The sequence below is a fragment of the Nesoenas mayeri genome, assembly GCF_963082525.1.
Source record: "Nesoenas mayeri genome assembly, chromosome: 10".
In the NCBI taxonomy this organism is placed as follows: domain Eukaryota; kingdom Metazoa; phylum Chordata; class Aves; order Columbiformes; family Columbidae; genus Nesoenas; species Nesoenas mayeri.
This window is the reverse complement of record NC_137560.1, coordinates 3,733,763-3,754,594: the sequence shown is the minus strand read 5'-3', so window position 1 is coordinate 3,754,594 and position 20,832 is coordinate 3,733,763. Positions and strand designations below refer to the sequence as shown.

At 40.8% G+C, this 20,832-nt stretch overlaps 1 protein-coding gene across 2 annotated transcripts in view; it reads left to right on the top strand.

The window, feature by feature from the left end:
• IQSEC1 (IQ motif and Sec7 domain ArfGEF 1) overlaps positions 1-20,832 on the top strand; it is a gene marked incomplete at both ends in the record, with an annotated part of 318,984 nt that overhangs the window by 52,142 nt on the left and 246,010 nt on the right. For both annotated transcript variants that reach the window (XM_080350600.1, XM_080350599.1), the window contains one exon: positions 9,500-9,529. In XM_080350600.1, the coding sequence (XP_080206726.1) occupies positions 9,500-9,529 (30 nt within the window). The remainder of the gene's footprint in view (positions 1-9,499; positions 9,530-20,832) is intronic.

Below are 20,832 nucleotides of genomic sequence, written 5' to 3'. Positions count from 1 at the left end.
CTGTGAGCTCCTTATGTGCTTCAAGGGGTCACTGCAATAGCCAGAGACTTCTGAAATGGGGGATGCTGCAGACAAGGGATCTCCTGCTGTTGAGATACAGTGTTTATAAATATGTAGAGGGTGAGTGTCAGGAGGATGGAGCCAGGCTCTTCTCAGTGACAACCAGTGATAGGACAAGGGGCTATGGGTGCAAACTGGAACACAGGAGGTTCCACTGGTGAGGGTGGCAGAGCCTGGCTCAGGCTGCCCAGGGGGGTTGTGGAGTCTCCTTCTGTGCAGACATTCCAACCCGCCTGGACACCTTCCTGTGTAACCTCATCTGGGTGTTCCTGCTCCATGGGGGGATTGCACTGGATGAGCTTTCCAGGGCCCTTCCAATCCCTGACATTTTGTGATTCTGTGATTGATTCTGTGAAAAGTATGCTATAAAAACATCACAAGGGATATGGATGCACCATCTCTGATGTTGAAGCAGCTTTGATATTCGTTAGCTGCTGCACCTTTACAATACCAGATTTTGCTGTCTTTTCTCACAGATGTCCATGGGTTGGTGTTACTTGTGTGTTTCAGCAGCGGACAGGAGAGGTTTGTAAGCTGGTTGCTCCATAGTTTCCTTCCGAGTAAAGTGCTGGATCAAAGCAGAACCAGGATGATGCCTGTACAGGGAGAGGGCACCAGGAACGCGAGCGGTTCCTGCCTGGCTGTCCTGCTCCTGCTCTGGGGTGAAGCCTTTAGCTAGGTGCTGGTAACGTGCTGGACAGGGAAGACTTCACCAGAAGCCGCTGTAGTCCTGCCGGTGCGATCAGGGGTCTCAGAGTATTGCTACCCATGATGCTATTGCAGTTCTAGTTTTCGTGCTGGTTTTTGGATGGTGCTAATTACTGTGATCCATCTCCTGTTCAATTCTTATAGGCTTTAGGACATAAGAGATGGACATGGAGATGCTGTAACAACTACTGTCACGTTGTGTTAAGGGTTCCCCCCGGCAATGTGTGTAATCGTTATCTGGGAGGTGAAGTAATGAGAGCAGACAAAGATGCGGTGCCAGGTTTGAAGGCTGTTTGTTATATACTAGTCTATCAGCTTGCTGAATTATTGCTAGGTCAATTGCTTTATACTCACCAAAATCAAACTTTCTATACTATGAGGTAAATACTTGTTCTGGTTTCTGACATTGGAACACTTCTAGCAGTTTAAGTTAAAAAAAACCAAATCACATCAGTGACATGTGGGTCTCTTTCTGTTATTGTTCTTCTTTTCAACAAAGTACTTCTGTGTGCTTTTTCCTGTTTTCAGTGTGCACATGGCTTGATTTAATAAGCACACTTTTGTAGAGTGACGTAGAGAAAGAAACTTTGCTTGGCATTGCCATAGGGAAGCCCAGTTTACTCTGTTGCTTCTCTTGACATCTTCAGTTTACCTTTATTCTGAGTTCACATTTCTTTCCAAATATTGCTTGTTACTGGCATCATCTGGTCTGCTCCTAACCCTGATGTGCATCACGCGGGACTTGTCAGCTGCAACCTTCCAAAAGAAACTCTATGTACTGTAGAAAGCTGTTAGAGATCCTGTCTACAATGGTGCTAAATTGAAGTGCTATATTTAAGGTGGCCACTAGACTTTCTCCTATTATTTGGAAAAGAACAAAAATACTATTAGGATATTACTGTTCTCAAACAACCCATAAAAATAGTGGTTTTACTACTGTGCAAGGTAGTTTTTAATGTCTGTATTAGGTGGAAATGCAATGCAGCGATCGGACTTCTCTGATTTAGACTTCTCTGATTTATTTTCTTTTAGTACTGTGGTGGGCAGGTCCAGGAACATGTTTTTTGCAGTGGGTGATTGTTCCTTCATTCTGTTATGCATAATAATAAAATCCTGCTAGAAAGCATATAATTAGTGGTCAAATGGATAATATTTCTCATCCTGAAAATTTCCTTGTTATAATGCTACTGACTGGGCAGGTCTTACTATATTTAGTGTTTTATCAGTTCTTCTAAGAGTCTGCAGCCTAGGAGAATTTTTGATCCTGTCTAATATACAAAGTCTTGCAAACTAGCTCATTTTTTGGCAAGGAAAATCTCCACCCCATATGTTTGTGTTACTGGACATACTGTTTTGTCCATTGCTGGCAATGCAGTCCTGCTGGGCAGGAGGGCAAGGGCAGGACAGCCAGCACATGCTGCCCACGGCTCGCTGGGCTCTGTGTATCTCATACCGCTACCTGGACAGCCAATGGGGCTGCTTCCAGACTCTTGGAATAAGAGGGTTTCTTTTCTTAGCAGAGTATTACACATCTGTTGTGATCCATAGGGGCATGTAACAGCATTCAGACACAGCAGACTAAAAAAAAATCCTAGAAAGCTCTAATACCCTTTAGATGGGGCTGGTGTTTTCCTGGGAACATCTGCTTTGTTTGGGTTGCTGCTCAGAACATACACCCATAGAAACTTTCAGCTGGAGCACACTAATGCCTACTCATGAGAGAAGCAGTATCGTTTATATAGCCATCAATGAATTATCCCTGAAGCTTTCTTCCTTCATCTGCATTACAAATGCCGAAAGACTTCATATACTACAAAACCTATGACTATAACCTATGAGAGGTGTAGCTTGCTTGCTTGAGGCTAGTTCTGTGCTCAAAGCAAGGCTTAATCACATGCATTAATTCTAGTATTGCTCTGTAAAGATTTGGTTCAGACTCTTCCTTTTATAAAAAATGGAATTGGAATGCTCTGTAGTATGTGGTTACTGTATACTCATACCTGCAGTAGGTCTCCTAAAATAAAGTTAGTTTTGTGGCTTGCAGGAAGACGTATTTCAGATGGAGTATGGTTGTTTTGCATGGAAGTTTGACATGTTGCTAGAAACCTGGGCTTTTAGCCAATTCTTTTTAGGCTGATGGGAGTTACAACTCTAAATAGGTGAAGAGATGTGACTTGGCTTACTACCCTGTGGGTGCAATGAAACAATATTAGTCCTGTCCACTTGTGGGGTTTTACGGTAAGATTCCAGTTCTGATTTGGCTGTTTCTCTGCCCTGGCACATAAAGCAAAATTTTGCATCCTGGACATGAATTTTAAATAGTTTTAAAATTGTTGTTTGTACTTTCTACATAATCTGTTTTATAGAACATTGCCATAACTCATTGCCCAAATAAAGTACCTGCTAAGCTTGAAATTATTGCAGGGCTAGTTGTGTACATCAGTCTACATAATATGCCTTAATGTTTCTGAACAATATTTTATTTTGAAAATGATTACTTTCATGAGTCAGACTGAAAGCTAGTCCTGAAGCAGCTTTACATTGTGCTGTTTCACTTCTGAGTATATTTCTAAGAATAAACAACAAATCAGGTTACATAAAGCTTGTTTATTATTACTTTAAGAGGGGGCAGTAATGGAGAGAATTTAACATTTCTTGCTGGAGTGAGTGTCCTGGTTTTGTTAAAAACAAGTTTCTCTTTTAGTGAATTAGCCTGTCAGCTAAAGCTTCATATTAGCTGCATTTTCCTGGAGAACCAGGCACATGTTTTGGTGAACATAGCAATGGAATGGGAAGTTATTGATAAGCATGGATGGACATCTTGCCAGAAGGACAACGAGAAACAGGTGACCAAAAACTGACCAGCTGTGTATAACATCCCATTCACGTCAATACTTCATATAAAAGTGGGAGATCACGAGGATCTCATCCCTTTTTTCCCCTTTTGCTTATGGCGACATTAGGAGAGGACCTTGCGAGTCGTCCCTGCGAACTGAGGCCCAGTGACAGACCGAATCCAGCTCCAGTTGGCTGCAGAGTCCAGTCCAGGCCTTCGGGTGCCGGCTCTGCAGTTGCTGAGACTTTCAAGATCGGTTTTGTATATTTTGTATTATTTTCTCTATTTTATCAGTAGCACTGGTAAAACATTTTTAATGTTTCCAACTCTCTTCTCTCTGTCCTTCTTTCCCTCCCAATCACCTGTCCTGAGTGGGAAGCAGGGAGAGGGAAAGTGGGGGAGAGGAGGTTAACAATACATCTGCCAGGGTTTTGTCACCCTGCAATCATAAATCCTCGACAGTGAGGCAAGGACTTGCTAAAATCTTTTGAGTGAGGAAAAACCATGGGATGAGCTCTGCCTCTGAAGCTGGGCTGCTTCTGGGGCTTAGGACCTTCCGCTCACCTCGGTAAACGAGAGACGTGCTGGTTGGGAATGGGAACCTTGCATGTTCCCAGTTTGAGCAGATTTTCTGTCTCATGCTTTTCTCAAAGACTTCTTCAAATTTGTAATATTCCTGCTAATGGTGTCCAATTTCTATGAGCTGACAACATGCCACTGAGAATGTTTTTCTGAAAAATTGCCAACCTACTCAGCAACTGGAAGCCAAGATACTTTGTTTGCCATTTTCCTGCTTGCTGTATTTGTAGGAGATAGTTGTAGCTGTCATTTTGGTAACATGAATAGAGATGTTTTGGAGATCTCCAGTTTTCACACACAGATGTGGTCTGATAGAGGGTGATGGCAGTACTTCTTTTAAACTTAAAATCCTGAACGATTTTTAAGTCACTTCAGTTTGCTATCTCATGTAAGTCCTCTGTTTTTTGTCTGTCTTTGCCTTTGATTTTTCATTCAAGGTTTGTTGTGATGGTACCTGTTCTTCCTGACCCCTGCTTGCAACAGAATTACAGTAAACACTGATATTAGCAAAGTCATTTCTGCTTCTGTTGACTATAGCAATCTTAAAGAGGATGTGTTTTGCTGTATTTCCTACTGAGAATGAAGTTTCTGGGATCAGGAAAAAGACAAAATTGTACTTCAATGGGGCGTGCAGATTAATATTTAGTTCTACTTGAAATACTGGAAACCAGCCAGAGATGAGAGGAGAAATCTTGGAGAAAGTTGTATGACATTTATCACGTCACTGATTAACTTAGATTTATCAATGGAATGTATTCTGTTTCAAATAAAGTACTGTAGCATAGAACATACAATATATACTGTAGCCTTTTCTTCCTTTAAGTTCTACGTTAAAAGAAATAGTACAATATATTGCCAGAATGTTCTTCACCTTTCTCCTTGTTTCAGCAGTGACATGGTATCTTTTATCTGGTTCAAAAGGAAATAATCATCTAGAGCCCAGCACTTGCTTACTGTATAAGCGGGAACGTTAAATATTGATCCAAAATCCTGGCTTTTAAAGAATGATTGAAGAAAATCCAGTGCTTTATTTCAAACTACTAGTAGTAGTTTGTTTTGTTTTCGGCCCTGCAAACCAATTACTCATTTCCTGGGTAGAACTTACCAGCTCTGAATAACTCTCTGGAATTTGAGTAAATCTTAGCCTTGAAAATGCAAATTTAGCAGGTGCGAAGTTTAGCAGCTTTTCTTTTATTTGTAGGATCACCAAAAGTAGAAAGAAGGGCTGGTGGTCCATCTTCCCCCATTGTTGGCTGTGCTGAGTTGGAAGGTGGTCGGCTTGGAGGGCCCTTGATTCCAGCACAGGGCATCTGGCAGAGGCCCAGCCCTTATCTTGCATATCTCCTTGCCTAAAACACCTCGTTTAAAATAATTCTTGAGTTTTAGTGGGAGGAATAGTGGGTCTAGGACGGCTGGCTGCTGCTTCTAGTGACCTCAGAATGCCTGGAGCACTCAAAGACATTTTCCCTGTTTAGGTGGTTTTGTTATTCTAGTCAAGAGGAAAGGCAGAAAATTAAGGCATTAAAAATCCAGTTGTCTCAGCTATATTTGAAAACTTAGTAGTACAAGCAATTACACATAACATCTTTTCAATTGTAAAGTGTATTTTCTGCAAGATGTAATTTGCTGAAAACTGAGTGTGGGAAGGTGTCAGTTGAACACTTTATTCCTTAATTTTTTCATTACTCATGGGCATGCATAGGTGAGCTCATTTCTTTGTGTTCACGTAATTTCAGAGATAAGGCAATCATGTAGAAAAAGCTGCTTTGAAGTTACCATTTCTCTTTTGGAATAAGTATGTGTATCTAAAAACCAAATGACTTATAGTGACCACACAGGCTTTAAAATGGGAGAGGGGAAGCACAAGAGACTCAGGAATTAAGATGGTGTCAGTTCTGAGTTCATGAAGCTGCAGCCTGATGCTGGAGTGGTGGGTGTCCAAGGGTGGACGCTCAAGGGGTGTCCAAAGGTGGACGTTGGACTGCGTGTGTTCACCAGGATGGCAATGCAGACCACTCCTGAAGTCTTATGCATGTTTATATCTTAAAATGTTTTGAGTAAAACAACGTAACACAGCTGAAGTAAAGCCATTCAATATCAGATCCTGTCTTCATTAACAAGAATTGACAAATTGTTATCTCGTAAATATTTTACTTAAGAGCTCTTCTGGGTGTGGATTTGCAGGATTGTTTATCCATTCCATGGTGGTTTATAAAATATTTTTAATATGCAGTAAAATAAAATCTATTGGTAACATAATTATACCAGTAACACCCAAGTTCTCAGAGCCCTTACAAAAGCCAAGAGTATTTATTCTTTGTGTGGGCAGATACTGTGTTTGGTACACAAAATGCTACTGTTTTTATAGTGATGAGCGATACTGCTAAATGAAAATCATCCTTCTTTCTTCAATGAAGGGCAGCGATAACTCTTCATCACCTCAAGTAAAAAGACAATTGTAACAATTTTAGAGAAGTGGTTTTTGAAACATTGTTAAGCTTCACCGGGAGCCTGGGGAGTTCTGAGGTCACAGAATGACCTTGGTTGGAAAAGACCCTCAGGATCACCAGGTCCAACCATTAACCCACCCCTGGCACTGCCCCATGTCCCTGAGAACCTCCTCTCTGGTCTGTTCAGCCCTCCAGGGATGGTGACTCCACCACTGCGCTGGGCAGCCTGTGCCAATGCCTGACAGCCCTTGCAGGGAATAAATTTTTCATTATTTCCAATCTAAACCTCCTTCTTTAGACCTATCACCAGCTTTGTTGCCCTTCTCTGAGCTCACTCCAGCACCAAAATGTCTTTCTTGTCATGAAGTGATCCCACCACCCCTCTGGCTGCCATTTTGAGCCCTGAGGTGATTCTGGTGCCCCTGGTGCCACCATTTTGAGCCCTGAGGTGATTTTGGTGCCCTGGTGCCACCATTTTGAGCCCTGAGGTGATTTTGGTGCCACTGGAGCCACCATTTTGTGTGCTGAGGTGATCTTGATGCCCCCGGTGCTGCCATATTGAGCTCTGAGGTGATTCTGGAGCTGCCATTTTGAGCCCTGAGGTGATTTTGGTGCCTCTGGAGCTGCCATTTTGTGTACTGAGGTGATCTTAGTGCCGCCATTTTGAGCCCTGAGGTGATTTTGGTGCCACTGGAGCTGCCATTTTGTGTGCTGAGGTGATCTTGGTGCCCCCAGTGCCGCCATATTGAGCTCTGAGGTGATTCTGGTGCTGCCATTTTGAGCCCTGAGGTGATTCTGGTGCCCTCGTGCCACCATTTTGAGCCCTGAGGTGATTTTGGTGCCACTGGAGCCGCCATTTTGAGGCCTGAGGTGATTTTGGTGCCTCTGGTGCCACCATATTGAGCTCTGAGGTGATTCTGGAGCCGCCATTTTGAGGTCTGATGTGATTTTGGTGCCTCTGGAGCCGCCATTTTGAGGCCTGAGGTGATTTTGGTGCTTCTGATGCCGCCATATTGAGCTCTGAGGTGATTCTGGAGCTGCCATTTTGAGCCCTGAGGTGATTCTGGTGCCCCTGGTGCTGCCATTTTAAGGCCTGAGGTGATTTTGGTGCCTCTGGTGCCGCCATATTGAGCTCTGAGAAGATTCTGGAGCCGCCATTTTGAGCCCTGAGGTGATCTTGGTGCCGTTGGTGCCACCATTTTGAGCCCTGAGGTCTGCTGGGTGTCCTGGTGCAGCCACTTCAGCATTGGCCTTTCCAGGCAGAAGTTGCTTCCAGAATTTTCCGCTGTGCTAACTTATGTTTCAAAATATAACATGCTATTAGCTGTCAAGAACATGACCTGATATTCTTACTTGCAGGCATATTTGGCGACCTTTCTGTAACGCACACTCAATCTGCTGAATTCCAGCCCCTTCCTGCTACACGATTGTCTCTGGGGACAAGAGACTAAGTTTATTTTTTCCCTTCTTTGCGTTCTCAGTTTGTGCTTTTGGAATCATCCAGACCTCTTTGAGCTTGAACAAAAAGGTGATGATAGTATGTAAGGAGGCAGGGGGGAGGTGGGGGTGGGGGGCGGGACAAAGAAATGTCAGGTTTTGGTACCTATTTCTACAATAGATTCTGAAAATTAGATTTTAATACTGTTGGCTTTCTGGCGTTAGACTTATGAAACTTTTACTAGTCATAACTTTTTCTACTGCTTCTAGCATAACATGCAAGTTGCCATTGGAGAGGGAAGTCAGTCTAATAAGAAATCAGACTTTTTTTTTTTCCTTTTCAGTCAAACTAGGGAAGATTCTTTATTTCCTAAAGAAATGCCCTTGTGTTTGATTTTGAGGACGCAATTTGGGTACTAGCTAATAGTGGCTTAAGTGCTAGAGTTTGCAAATTCATATTGATCACCTTTTTATTTGGGTCCCTGCTGAGCCTATGCTGTGGAAAAAGGGTGTTTTGAGCCTTTGTTTTGCCCTGGAATCTCCTGCTTTGCTTTGTGTGTTTGGTTCCTGGTTTTGCAGAGCCTGCTGATGTATTTAAGTTTTCTGTGCTGTTTCGGAGTGAAGAAGGAAAAGAATTGGGCTAATGGTTGTATGTTTTCTTCTGGATTTTGAGTTTGTTCGTGAAATTCTGGAAGTATTATGCTTCTGTTTCTCTTTGTGGGAGGAAGCTTTATCAATACGAATGACACTAAATTAAATTTCCTTACTTAAAAATGTTGGGGGGAGGGAGGAGAGGCTTTGTTCCAGTTTTGATTGCTCAAATTATCTCACCTTGAGAAAAATATGCCCTTTAAGAGCTTCTGTAACTTAGTATATCTTGTCCCTTATTCTTGCACTACTATAAAATTCAGACAAGGGTGGGTTTTTAAATATTTTAAAGTACTTTTATTTGCAAACCTTAACCCTTTTTGAGTGGTGCCTAATAAACCCATGGATTAGATTCCTAAACATTTTTGCCTGTGGGCTTTTCAACTAAAAAAGAAAAAGGTATAATGCAAACTAATCTGCCTCTAGAACAGTGTCGGAGGCTGGTGCTTTTCACTTGCAAATATGAAACATAAATCTTTGTTATTGCGCATTTACAGAAGGTCTTTATTGAGGGTTCAGGAGCATCAGCGTGTATTTTAATATTGCAATGATCACCTTTACCTGGTAACTGTTTTTTAACTTCTAGTATATTCACTCTAAACCTAAGTAGGCTGGTTTCCTATTTAAATGTCTCATTAGTAGGGAAAGTACAACAAGCCTTAGAAAAACGAAGTGAGATAGAAAGGGAAAGAATGCATGAGAAGGGCTACCATTTGTAGGCTGTCTGGCTTAGAAATGTTGGAAGAAATTATGTCCTAATTATTTGTGTATTGCTTTACAGGTCTGAAGGAGAAAGTTCAAGAAGCATCAGGTATGTGTACATTGTATTCTTTCTGTCTTGACGCCTTTTTCTAAGAAAATACTTTATTTAAAAAGCATAACTTTATTTAAAAGTGTTAAATAGAAACAGGTTGGTTGGTTTGTTTTTCAGACATGAGGTTTGTTTGTTCTACTTTGCATGCCATTTTTTCTTTGAATGAAACACCTTTTACTGTGGATAAGTTCAGTAACAGATAACATGACATTTCCTGAATGCTTCTATCTCCCAATGTGGTTTAAGACTCAGTTCTTGGTTTTGATAATTGCAGAAGATTTATAGTTTCCAGTGGTTTTGATCAAAATGAGTACTAAATGGTTATTTGTGTTAGCAAAGCTGTGAGCCAGCTGTCTGCCAGTTTTGAGGTCAACATCTGTATCGGTGACAGGTTTCAGGACTCTCTTCATCTCTACTTGACAGCAGAAGCCTTTGTTGACTTGTTACTACAATACTCATTATGCACTTGGAAGATTCAGATAATTTAGAGAATTTAAATAATTATCAGACACTTTTAACTTATTCATTTAGTATTTTTCACTTTCGAGAGTATTTTCTTGAACCTACTTCTTTGGGAATGTGACTGTGTGAGTCAAACTTGCAGAGCTTGTAAAGGTGCTCAAAACAGGGCTGAAGCTTTAAAATTCTGTACTTGCATCTGAAAGTGCTCCACATTCATTAGACTATGACAATTAAGCAGATGTCTTGATTCTCAAGGAGGGAGAGTTGGTCCCCGATAATAAGGTCCAAAATGTTGGCTGTGGGTTCCCCTTAATAAGCTGCAGCTTGTTACAGGGATTGTCTGGACTTGGTATCTAAATACATTGTATTTTGTTGATTTAAAAATAAAGGACGTATGTGTTGTTTGACTGATGGGCTGCAAGACTGGTGGAATAATGTTGTACGTCTGGTCAGCTGAATCCCACACCTTAGAGGAAGGGTGTGCTCGGGCTCGGTGCCTCCGTTCAACCCGGCAGTGCTGCACAGGGCTTGTTTGTCCTGTGTACGGGCTTTGGGGCTGCCACGCTGAAAACCAAAACCTTTGGAAACCTGCGGGCAGTCAGCAGGAGTCTTGGACCACTGATATAATCTTCTGTTTCAAGGCTGTTCAGTGAATTAATTCTGTTATTCAGCATGAACTTGAGTTACTCCAAGTCAGTTCTAGACATTTACACTAGCCTAAAATTAGGCGAACGGATGAATGTGGCAGCGGCAACTCAAGCAGAGCTGGACTCTTCAAATGCTCCTTCCGTCCAGTTCCTCCATCCTTCTTAAACCGTGTTTATTCACAGGTGAAATGTCACTGAGGATGTGCTTTTATGTTTCTGCATATGTAAAATCCTGGTCAGCTCTTGTCTTGAACAAAAGCTTGCTTGTCTCAGGAGCTTCCTTACATTGCAGTTAATTTGCTTCATACTGTTTTCCTTTATTTCTGGCAAATGAAGATGAAATGTAATAATCTCAAATGAAGTTGTAAGGTCAGTCAAGGGGTTAAACTCTGAAGAGAAGAAATGATCATTCCTGCTTACAAATATACCATCAAAACACCAGCAAATCAATATGCTAACTGTACTATGCTAGTGTCTTCTGCCAAATTGTTCCGCTGAATTCATGAAATAAAGTGCAGCAAGAAGCTGCAAGCAGGTGAGAAGCCAGGAATGAAATGTGATGTCTCAGCATTGACTGGGTAGGTGCAGTATTGACTGAATTTAGTGAAGGGCTTATATATGCGGTTAGTAAGGAAAAGTATTGGTTGGGATTGTAGGGTTTGACTTGCACTAGCATTAGCCCTTAAGAGAAAAGGATCAGTCTAAATAAATTCTGAGATGCAAGCATTTATTTTTTTTACCTCCTTTTGCCAGAAGATGATAGTTGGGCACGTATTTCTCAGTCACTAGGAATCTGTATCCTAGGGCAGTTTAGTGGAAGCAAGACCTTTTCTCTGGTGTTCCCTGCTGGGTGGGCATGAGGTGAACCAGCACTGGAACTATTACGACTTGTATCTTGGCATTTCCAGCAGGCGCAGACAGGGAGTGTGATGCCCTAAGCATTTTGTACTGTTGCTCAGTTGCAAAAGTTATTGCCCTGGTGGATTTATTTCAGTAGCTTTGTAGCTTGTCATAATGATGAAAATTTATCCAAAAGATGTTTAAGTGCTCTGAAATGTAGTAAACATCAAAACTGACTTTGCAGACACGAGGTTAATGCAGAAAAGCAATATGGTTCTAGGCAATATATTGAAAACATTAAAAATTATCTTGATTTTTTTTTTTCTTGGCATTGTCATTGTGACAAAAATAATAATTTATCCCATTGTTTGTGTGAGTCCTTATAATTCTTTCTGCTTATAATGTTGTTGTACTGTAATAAACTTGCATTGGTTTCCTTTTGGTGAATACCATGTCATTTTCAAGCCTAGGTATTTGTTAAATCATTTAAAGCTGATAAATTGCTTTGAACATTTTTCATTTGTGTATGTAATGAACACGTACACGGTGTGAGCTATGAAATTGTCAGTGTGATGGTCCTTTTTAATTACCTGTCTTTGTTCACGTTTTCAGTAGAAAATGCAATTTGTTTTACAAGCAATTTTAATATTAGTAGTATGACCTGACAGTTACAGGTAAGAATGTCTATATGTAGTATAATCTATCCCATCCAAGTTTGCAAGAATAGTATATCTTAAGGTTGAGTAACTAGATGTTCATCTTACCTCTACTATGGACCTTGGGTTTCATGAACAAGGGACCAGAACGGGGGATTCAAGCAGCATTATACGGTGCAGAGTGACTCAGGTCATCAGTAGCATCTCTGACTGACAAACCTCTAAAACCTGCCCAGAAACAATAGCTCTATTCTGGCTTTTCTTCTTTTCATGTTTTTATTCTTGCAAGAGATTAATAGTAATATAAATGGCTTAAAGAGGTAAGATTTAATTAACTATTTCCATAGGTATTCCATTGTTGCTTTTCTGCAAGTAAAATAGGTGAAATGAAATACATTTGTGTTGAGTTACTCATTGCAACTGCTCCAGTGTTAGGTTAACGGTTGCAGTGTCAGTTTAATGGTTGGACTTGATGACCTTAAAGGTCTTTTCCAACTTAAATGACTCTGATACGATGATATTCCTGGTGTAACACTTATGCTGCAGCCGGTCCTTTGCTCAGCTGTCAGCGGCACAGAGCAGCTCTCGGCTTCAGCCAGCCCTGGAAATGACCTGTCCTCTTTAGGCTTTTGTTCCTTCCCAGTTGTGTGCTTTTTAAAGGAGAGATGAAGTACAACATGGGGTAAGCTGTAAGTAACAATACTACATAAGAGCAGATGGTTCTCATGGCTCCTGAACTGAGAGGTGCAAGGCCGTTGCCAAAAAGCTTGTGTTGTTCTATGAATACCCACTTAATTTAAGAAATCTGCATAGACATAGGGGAGAGCCTAAAGGATAGTTTAGGGGGAAAGGCAGTTGAAGTATTAGCCATGGAGAAAACGGCAGCTAAGTGATTTAGCTGAACCAAAAGAAAAGTCTGAGACTAATTCTTACCAGCATGTAAATAGATGGAAGACATGGAAAGTTTTGTGTCTGCTGATCATGCAAAAAGGGTAATTTCTGCTAAAGATGTACATTAGATTAAGTGGAAAAGTAATTGTTTAATTTACTTTAGGGCAGGAAGGGATTGGAGAACATCAGCCTCTATGCTGCATGGAGAGTGGGAGCAATGGCTGTTAAACAGACCCTGACAAATTCAGTAATGGAGCCAGAGAAAGTCCAGCAGGAAGCAAAGTTTTCTTGTGTTGTTTTGTTTTACCCCTGTAAAATCTACATTAAGTGTGTGACTCAGCCTCCTCTCTGCTAACCAGCAAAGCACAGGTTTGGGGGAATTAGAGACACTCAGACTTGTACAGCTCATTTTCAAGCTCATCTGTATTGCTTTGCAATCTGAATGGCTTAGTGGCTACATGTAAAGAGGGTCATTTCTGGCTGTTTTTTGTAATTCCACGGAGATTTTTCTACAGTTCTTAGTGTGTCCTTAAAATGTGTCAATCACCATTTGATACTAATTAAAAAAAAATAAAGATTCCCCAGTAGATTCTACATAACTGTCCAGCTGACCCACTACAGTAGGGTGGAATGTGATGAGATTTTTGATGTTATTAAATAAGTTCTATTACTGCTAACAGCATAAAATATATGGAAACAGCTCCTAGTAGCTGAGATGACTGGGGAGTTGCCAATGGCTTTAAAAGTATGTAACTTTAGAATTTCAGAATGAACGGACAACAATGCATTCATCAAGTTGTAAAAAATGCATTTGTGTCAATTTTGAGTTGACTCTACACTTGTGATGTATGAAGTGCATAGTATGAAGCATCTCCTTTTACAGAATAACACACACCATCTGCTCTCTGTGTATAGACAAGCAATATTTGGGACTTCACTGGGATAACTACCTTCATCCATCCCTTTGTGCTTCAGTTCTGGACTGCGAGTTATTAGAATAAGTATAGCAGGTGCTCATCCATATAATCTGAGGTGACAAAGGACGGACATTTGCCACAGTGACCTTCTTGAAGACAATTTTCAGGCAGAAGAGCTTCCTGCCAAAATGGTACCTGGTGCAGGAGGGTGAGGATGAGAAGTTGTGCCCAGGGCCAGGGACACAGCAGCGAGCAGATTTTTCTAATTTTAGCCCCAGTGTCTTGCCCATGAGCCTTAAGTTGGATCCCTGCTTTAAATTGTGCACTTTAACCATGCTTGGGGAACTTGATGGTATTGACATACAAAGAAATGTTAAATTCTAGCTTGAGATAAAATTATACAAGTAGTGAAGGCTAGAGACGCAAGCACTAGTTAATGAGTATTCTTAAAAGGTAAGTAAAATTGTCTCAGCAGATCTCTTTAGTAACACACATCTCTTAACATCTTAGAATTAGATTAAGCTGCTGTTAATAAACAACTGTAATTGGTTTTTTCCAGATATTCTTGGAGCTGATGAAAACAAATTAGCCCTATATTATCTGTTTCTGAAATCTTGTGCCAGCACTCCTGTTCATATGTAACTAGAATGTCTGTTCTGCCCCTTTGACTGCCAGAGAAATATGCACTGATCTATAAGAATTAATACCACTGATCTATAAAAATTAATACCAGACTCGATTTCTTTTTCCAAAAAAAAAGCTGGTAAAACCAATGTGGTCGACTGTTCAGGACAGTGGTAGACGTTTGGATGATAGTAAAAATAGGTAAACTCTCTGAATTATGCACTGTAACCACCACTCACCATTTCAGCACCGGTGAAAGTTGTTTTGAAATGACTTAATAGTAAGAATACATATGTATGGTGGAGTGGTATGTGACTTATAAGGGCTGTGAATGCCTGTACAGTACAAAGTGAGTGTAAATTATATTAACAGTGAAAGGGTTCATGATTAACCAGGAATTTTTGCTCTCTTCCCTGTTACTTCAGTAAGACTTGTGTCAGTAAGACATGGTGAGATGGCAACAACTTTTGTGTCAAGCAGAATAATTTTTGTAGCTGTTGCTTTCTCTGGACAGCCACTTGAACAGCAGTGGCTCGGCATGATGGTTGATGGCAGATTTCCCCATCAGCCTTCAGAGAAATGTCCCTGGATTCTTTGTCAAGGGCAGTGGACAAAAGGAGGCTGGGACTCTTGGTACACTGTGAGCTGATTTCATCAGAGACTCTGAATGGTTTCAGAGAGCAGAACATGGTCATATATATCCTCTAGTTGATGGGGAGTCGTTATTTGTGCTCTGTAATACAGTTTTCCCGAGTTTTTTCACTTCATGTTCTTTTTACTTTTAAGTGGATCGAACTCACAGTAGCAAAGCCTTTTCCTCAAATGTAATTGCATTCAGTATAACAAAATAACTTGGCAGTGTCAGTAATGGCATTTCAGGCACTTAATTTTCGGGGAAAGGGTTATGGAAATTGATTGTAAACTGCAACTAGGTCTGCAAGATTTCCTGGTGATACTGAGTGCCTTAAATTTTTTTTTAAATACCCAATTTGAGGTGTTTTTAAACTTTTTGATTTTCAAAAAAGGTTGAGCATATACCTCCAAAATTGGTCTAAATGGTTCGAATTACATATCTTGCCAAGCAGAATTACTATGAAATTTCAAAATAACTTTGCCACTCCAGGATTAATATCTAATCAGAGTGACCTTTTAGCATTGAGTGGCTACAACAGTAGATGTTTTACCTTGTGAAATTTCAGGAAGTTAACATTGTTTATGTGAGAAGCACACAACTTATTACATAAACCTTCTATTGTTTTTTCACATGCACTGTTGGAAGAAGTAAAACGAGAGTAATGCTGTGCTTTTTTGGAGGAAGTTTGGTCAAGAAGCCAATTAACTGAGTTCTAGTTCTCAGGCAATAAAGCCAAAATCATATTATTGCCTGAAGGTCTAATGTGTAACTGTGTGATAGTACCAGCTGGTAGGAGGAAGATGGTTGAGGAATCCTCTTTAACCTGTCTTCCAATTCCATGATTTTGTACTTTGCATAATAAGCTTTTTATTTTTCTGGAATTGCTTTTCAACATATTGAAGAATCTCTATACATACCAAAATGACTCAAAGGCTTCAGGTACTGTAAATGATTCTAAGCATCACAGCCATGTAGACAAAACATTCTGAATGGATTAAGCTGTTTTGTTGGTGTGTGTTGTTTTATTCTTCCCTCCTTTTTTCCCCTACCCTCTAATACTGTTTCCTTAAACTCAATCTGCAAGGAAATACAATAGCATTTGTACTGATAGGTGAATTAAAAGGGCTGAATTTTTTTTGTATTAGTTGTGTAAACAAAGGTAGGGGTGTGTTAGCAATTTAATGGAATTTTTGCTTCAGGTCATGTATTACACTAATATTTTGGCTTCTGAATTACTGAGATTCCATTTTTTTTTTTTTCTCTACTGAAAAGTAGAATCAAGTTTTGTTAAATATCGGGTACCGTCCAGGTGGATGAAGTAGCATATGCAAGCATTTTGTCTAAAATTATTTCCACTGGAGACAGGCAGCTGTAAGTTCTGTAAGTTGAAGTGCTGATTGTGCTCAATAGAATTCTCTTGACAGGCTGGCAGTTGGTGAATTTCTCATCTTGAAAAGACAAAGCTTGGTAAGTGGTTTTGCATTAATTCAATGCAGCTAATTCTTATACTCAGTTCTTGAAGGAGTTGTTCACAAGTAGTCCCATTGGTTCATATGCAAGATAAGGCTTAACGAGCAACAGAGCAACACGTGTGCACAACTTAATTCAGGAAGTTGAGTGCTTGTAGTGCTACAGGATTGCTTTTTTGTGGTGATAAAGTAGTTTAGATTTCCTTCATTATTTTGCCATTCCAGGGAAAATTCGGAGTTGCTTTTCTTCTTTTCTTTCAGAATTCACACGACAAGCTGGCTAAATCTAGGGGATAGAATATAAGTATAAAGAAGGAGAAAAACATAGAATATTTTATCCCTCCTGGGTGCTTCATAATGTTCTCCAAGGGCTTTCATTCAAGTTGGCTCTGTAGCATCTGCTGAAGAGCTCGTAACAACCCAGTTGAATTCTTTTTTCTGCTCTAGCCAGGATAAGCAGGAAGGCCATGCATGTGGAGCAGATTTTTAGCCCATCTATTAGCTGTTTGGTGGGATAGTGAGAAACACCTCTAAATGAACCAGTGTTTTAGCTGTGCAGCTGCATTTGCACATACAACTGGCCAAAGGATTTCATTTTAAAAACCAGAATTGTGGCACAATGAGGCCAGCAGAACCTCCCTGCTACTCCAGCTGTTGCAGGAGTTCCAGGGGAGGACGGGGAATGATCTGAAGTTGGCTTACCATGGGAATTTAAACTATATCCCTGTGAGGACGTGAATAAAATCTGACTTTAGGGACAGAACTAATAGCTTACTTTTATGTCCAGAACTCTGAAAACAGTCTACACTAACTATCGGAAATCCATGTGTCTGCGCAAACTGATCAGATCATGAGTAGGAGACAATGAGCTCTGTTAATGATTTGCCTCTGTGTACTGGTGAAAAAAAAAAATATCTGCTTCCTTGCATGTAACCTTTTGCTTTCAAACGAATTCAGATATGTGCTGCCATCCAGAGACCTGGGCAGGCTGGGGAGTTGCATGGGGAAAAATGTAATGAAATATAACAAGGGAAAGTGTAGAGTCTTGAATCTGGGCAGGAACAACCCCAAGTTCCACTATAAATTGGGGAACGAGCTGTTGGAGAGCAGTGTAGGGGAAAGGGACCTGGGGCTCCTGGGGACAGCAGGATGACCATGAGCCAGCACTGGGCCCTTGTGACCTGGGGTGTGTTAGAAGGGGGTGGTCAGTAGGTCAGAGAGGTTCTCCTGCCCCTCTGCTCTGCCCTGGGGAGACCACAGCTGGAATATTGTGTCCAGCTGTGGCCCCTCAGTTCCAGCAGGACAGGGAACTGCTGCAGAGAGTCCAGCGCAGCCACCAAGATGCTGAAGGGAGTGGAGCATCTCCCGTGTGAGGAAAGGCTGAGGGAGCTGGGGCTCTGGAGCAGGACAAGAGGACACTGAGGGGGGACTCATTCCTGGGGATCAATATGGAAAGGGGGAGTGTCAGGAGGATGGAGCCAGGCTCTTCTGGTGACAACCAGTGACAGGACAAGGGGCAGTGAGTGCACACTGGAATACTCCACTGGTGAGGATAAGAAGAAACTTGTTGGGGGTGAGGGTGTCAGAGCCTGGCCCAGGCTGCCCAGAGGGGTTGTGGAGTCTCCTTCTCTGCAGACATTCCAACCCGCCTGGACACCTTCCTGTGTAACCTCATCTGGGTGTTCCTGCTCCATGTGGGGATTGCACTGGATGAGCTTTCCAGGTCTCTTCCAATCCCTGACATTCTGGGATTCTGTGATTAGACACTACAGATCGGATTGTAAAGTGAAGGTAGCTTTGGCTCAGATGCAATGTGATACCTTTGGTTCAGAAGCAGTGCATCAATTTTTAGTTAGTAATCTGCCCACTGAAAACTTGAAACCAAATTATCTCACTGCTTTATGCAAGTAGTTACAATTAGACTAATTCTATCTAACAGAAAGCAAAAAATGCAGCAAAAAATAGCAGTACCTTTTTTAAAAAATTTGTATTCTGTGTAATTTGATGCCTCAGTGTAATTGAGGAATGATCCTTGGATTAGGATTTAACCATGATTTAGATATCTGGTTCCTCATCTGAGCTGTTTTAATGATGCTTCTGGAAGTATTCCAGTAAGTGCAATTGTAAGTAACTGGAAGATGAAATAAGAGAACTATGTACTGGAGAAACTGAGACCACAATAATATGTTAATGAAGAGAGCATTTTAGGTTATCACAGCAAAAAAAGAAAAGCAAATATCCTAAAATATGCATTCTAAGTAATTGAAATCAAGACTGAATCTTCATTTGTGACGTAACTGCTTCCTAGGACCTCTTCTAAGTCAGTTGGAGTGGTTGACAATTTGTGTTTATGGCTGAGGTGGTGATTGTTGTTTTTTTCCCTGCAGTTCTTGCTTTGCTTTCTGGAGAAACAGGAAAGTCAATTTTGGTTGTGCTATTAGGAGGCTCTCAATAGCTTTCTCCTTACTCAGGGAGTGCTCAGGGGCTCCTACCTTGTGCTGGCGGTGCACTCCCATTCAGAGGCATGGAAAATAGATCGCCAACAGGGTTTCCTGGCAAAAATCTAATGCAGATATTGTTGTGCTAATACTGCTCGTGCAACTTAAATAGGACACAAACTTGTCTGAAGTATTTGCATTGCATAGATGGAGGAGTGGAAGGAGCACAGAGGAAATGGGGAAGTGCTGCTGTGCCCTCAAACCCCATGGAAGGACTGCTGCCCATCTTGGAAAGCACAAAACCCCTTCCTTACAGTTTCCTATAGACCTGGACAGAGAGACTTGAGCGCTCTACATACATGGTGTCTTTCCATGAGTTAGAATTCAGACTACTTGAATCACTAGTCACTAACATCACCAGAGGCTGAACTTGTGTTTTTCCTGAAATGTAACCAGCTTTACTATTACAAAATCTGTTGTTCCTCTTGTAGCACCAACAGTTCTAACCTGTGTAATGGGTATATTAAAAGCTACCATGCCAGCCCGTTGGCTGCCTTTCAAAAGTACTTTCAGAGTTGATACGTGGGATGCACAAGTTGAATCCAAAGAGATTTTCTTCATTGGCTGAAATGGACAATAATGAGAAGGGTTTGGTGTCCGGTTCCCCATGTGCCAGCCCAGCCCTGACCAAAGCAGGGTGTGAATTTGGGCAGCTACGTGTTGCTGTGGGAAGCAAGTTACAGAGAGTGGGTATGTCCTGCATGTCTTCTGGAGGAAAAACGTGATGTTAGTTAACAAATATGTGAAAACAACTTTTTTCCAAAATCTGCTTAGGATTTTTCAATATTATTTGGCTTTAAAAGTGAAAGAAAACTTCAAACAAGATCAGGACTGATTTTTGTTTATTGAAGGTTTTGGGTTTTTTTTATCTACAAACACAAAAATATGGCTACATGCACAAGACTGTAATGAGAGACCAAGCATTGCACCTGTCCCTTTTGGAATCAGTCAGTAAAACAACAAGAACATCCTTTTTGCAGTTGTTTGGGTTTTCTTCTTGTGACTTTAATTTTCCTTTTTTTATATTTTGATAAATCTTCACATTTCCTCACACCGTTGTGGCATGAACATTCCCCTCTTAGTGGAGTGGAGGGGAGAAGTTTCTACAGTGGAATATGGGAATTTTAAGTTGGCATTAGAAATTTCTGAGATGCTACTAGATGTGTGTTTTCCACTATTAGGAAAGAGAATCCCTGTAGCTCTCAGGCAAATAAATTGTGCCTCTGGCCACAGGTTTCCCAGTCCAGTAGCTGTGAAGAGGAAATGTCTTATACTAACATGCTCAGACAGGGGAGCATTAGACTTTTAACTGGAAGAGAGAAGGAAAAAACATAATTCAGATAGATAACTGATTATATCATTGTGTTATGCCAGCACAACGGCGTATAAAGTATCTTGGAAACCCATTGACTTAATTACTGTGTCTTTAATGTTTCAGCTCAATTTTCCGTCTGTCTCTGTGTCTCCAGGAGTATGTTCATTCTTCTACGGTTTGAAATCAAGATCACACAGAATGGAAATTTTAATGTAGCCAAGTGTTTGTGATGGGAGATTTGAATGGGTTTTAATTTAAATGAGCTGTAAAAAAAACTTGGGGGAAAAAATAAACTTTTTATAATGAAAAAGCAGAAAGGACAGATGTTTCTATTGTCTAAGCAAACA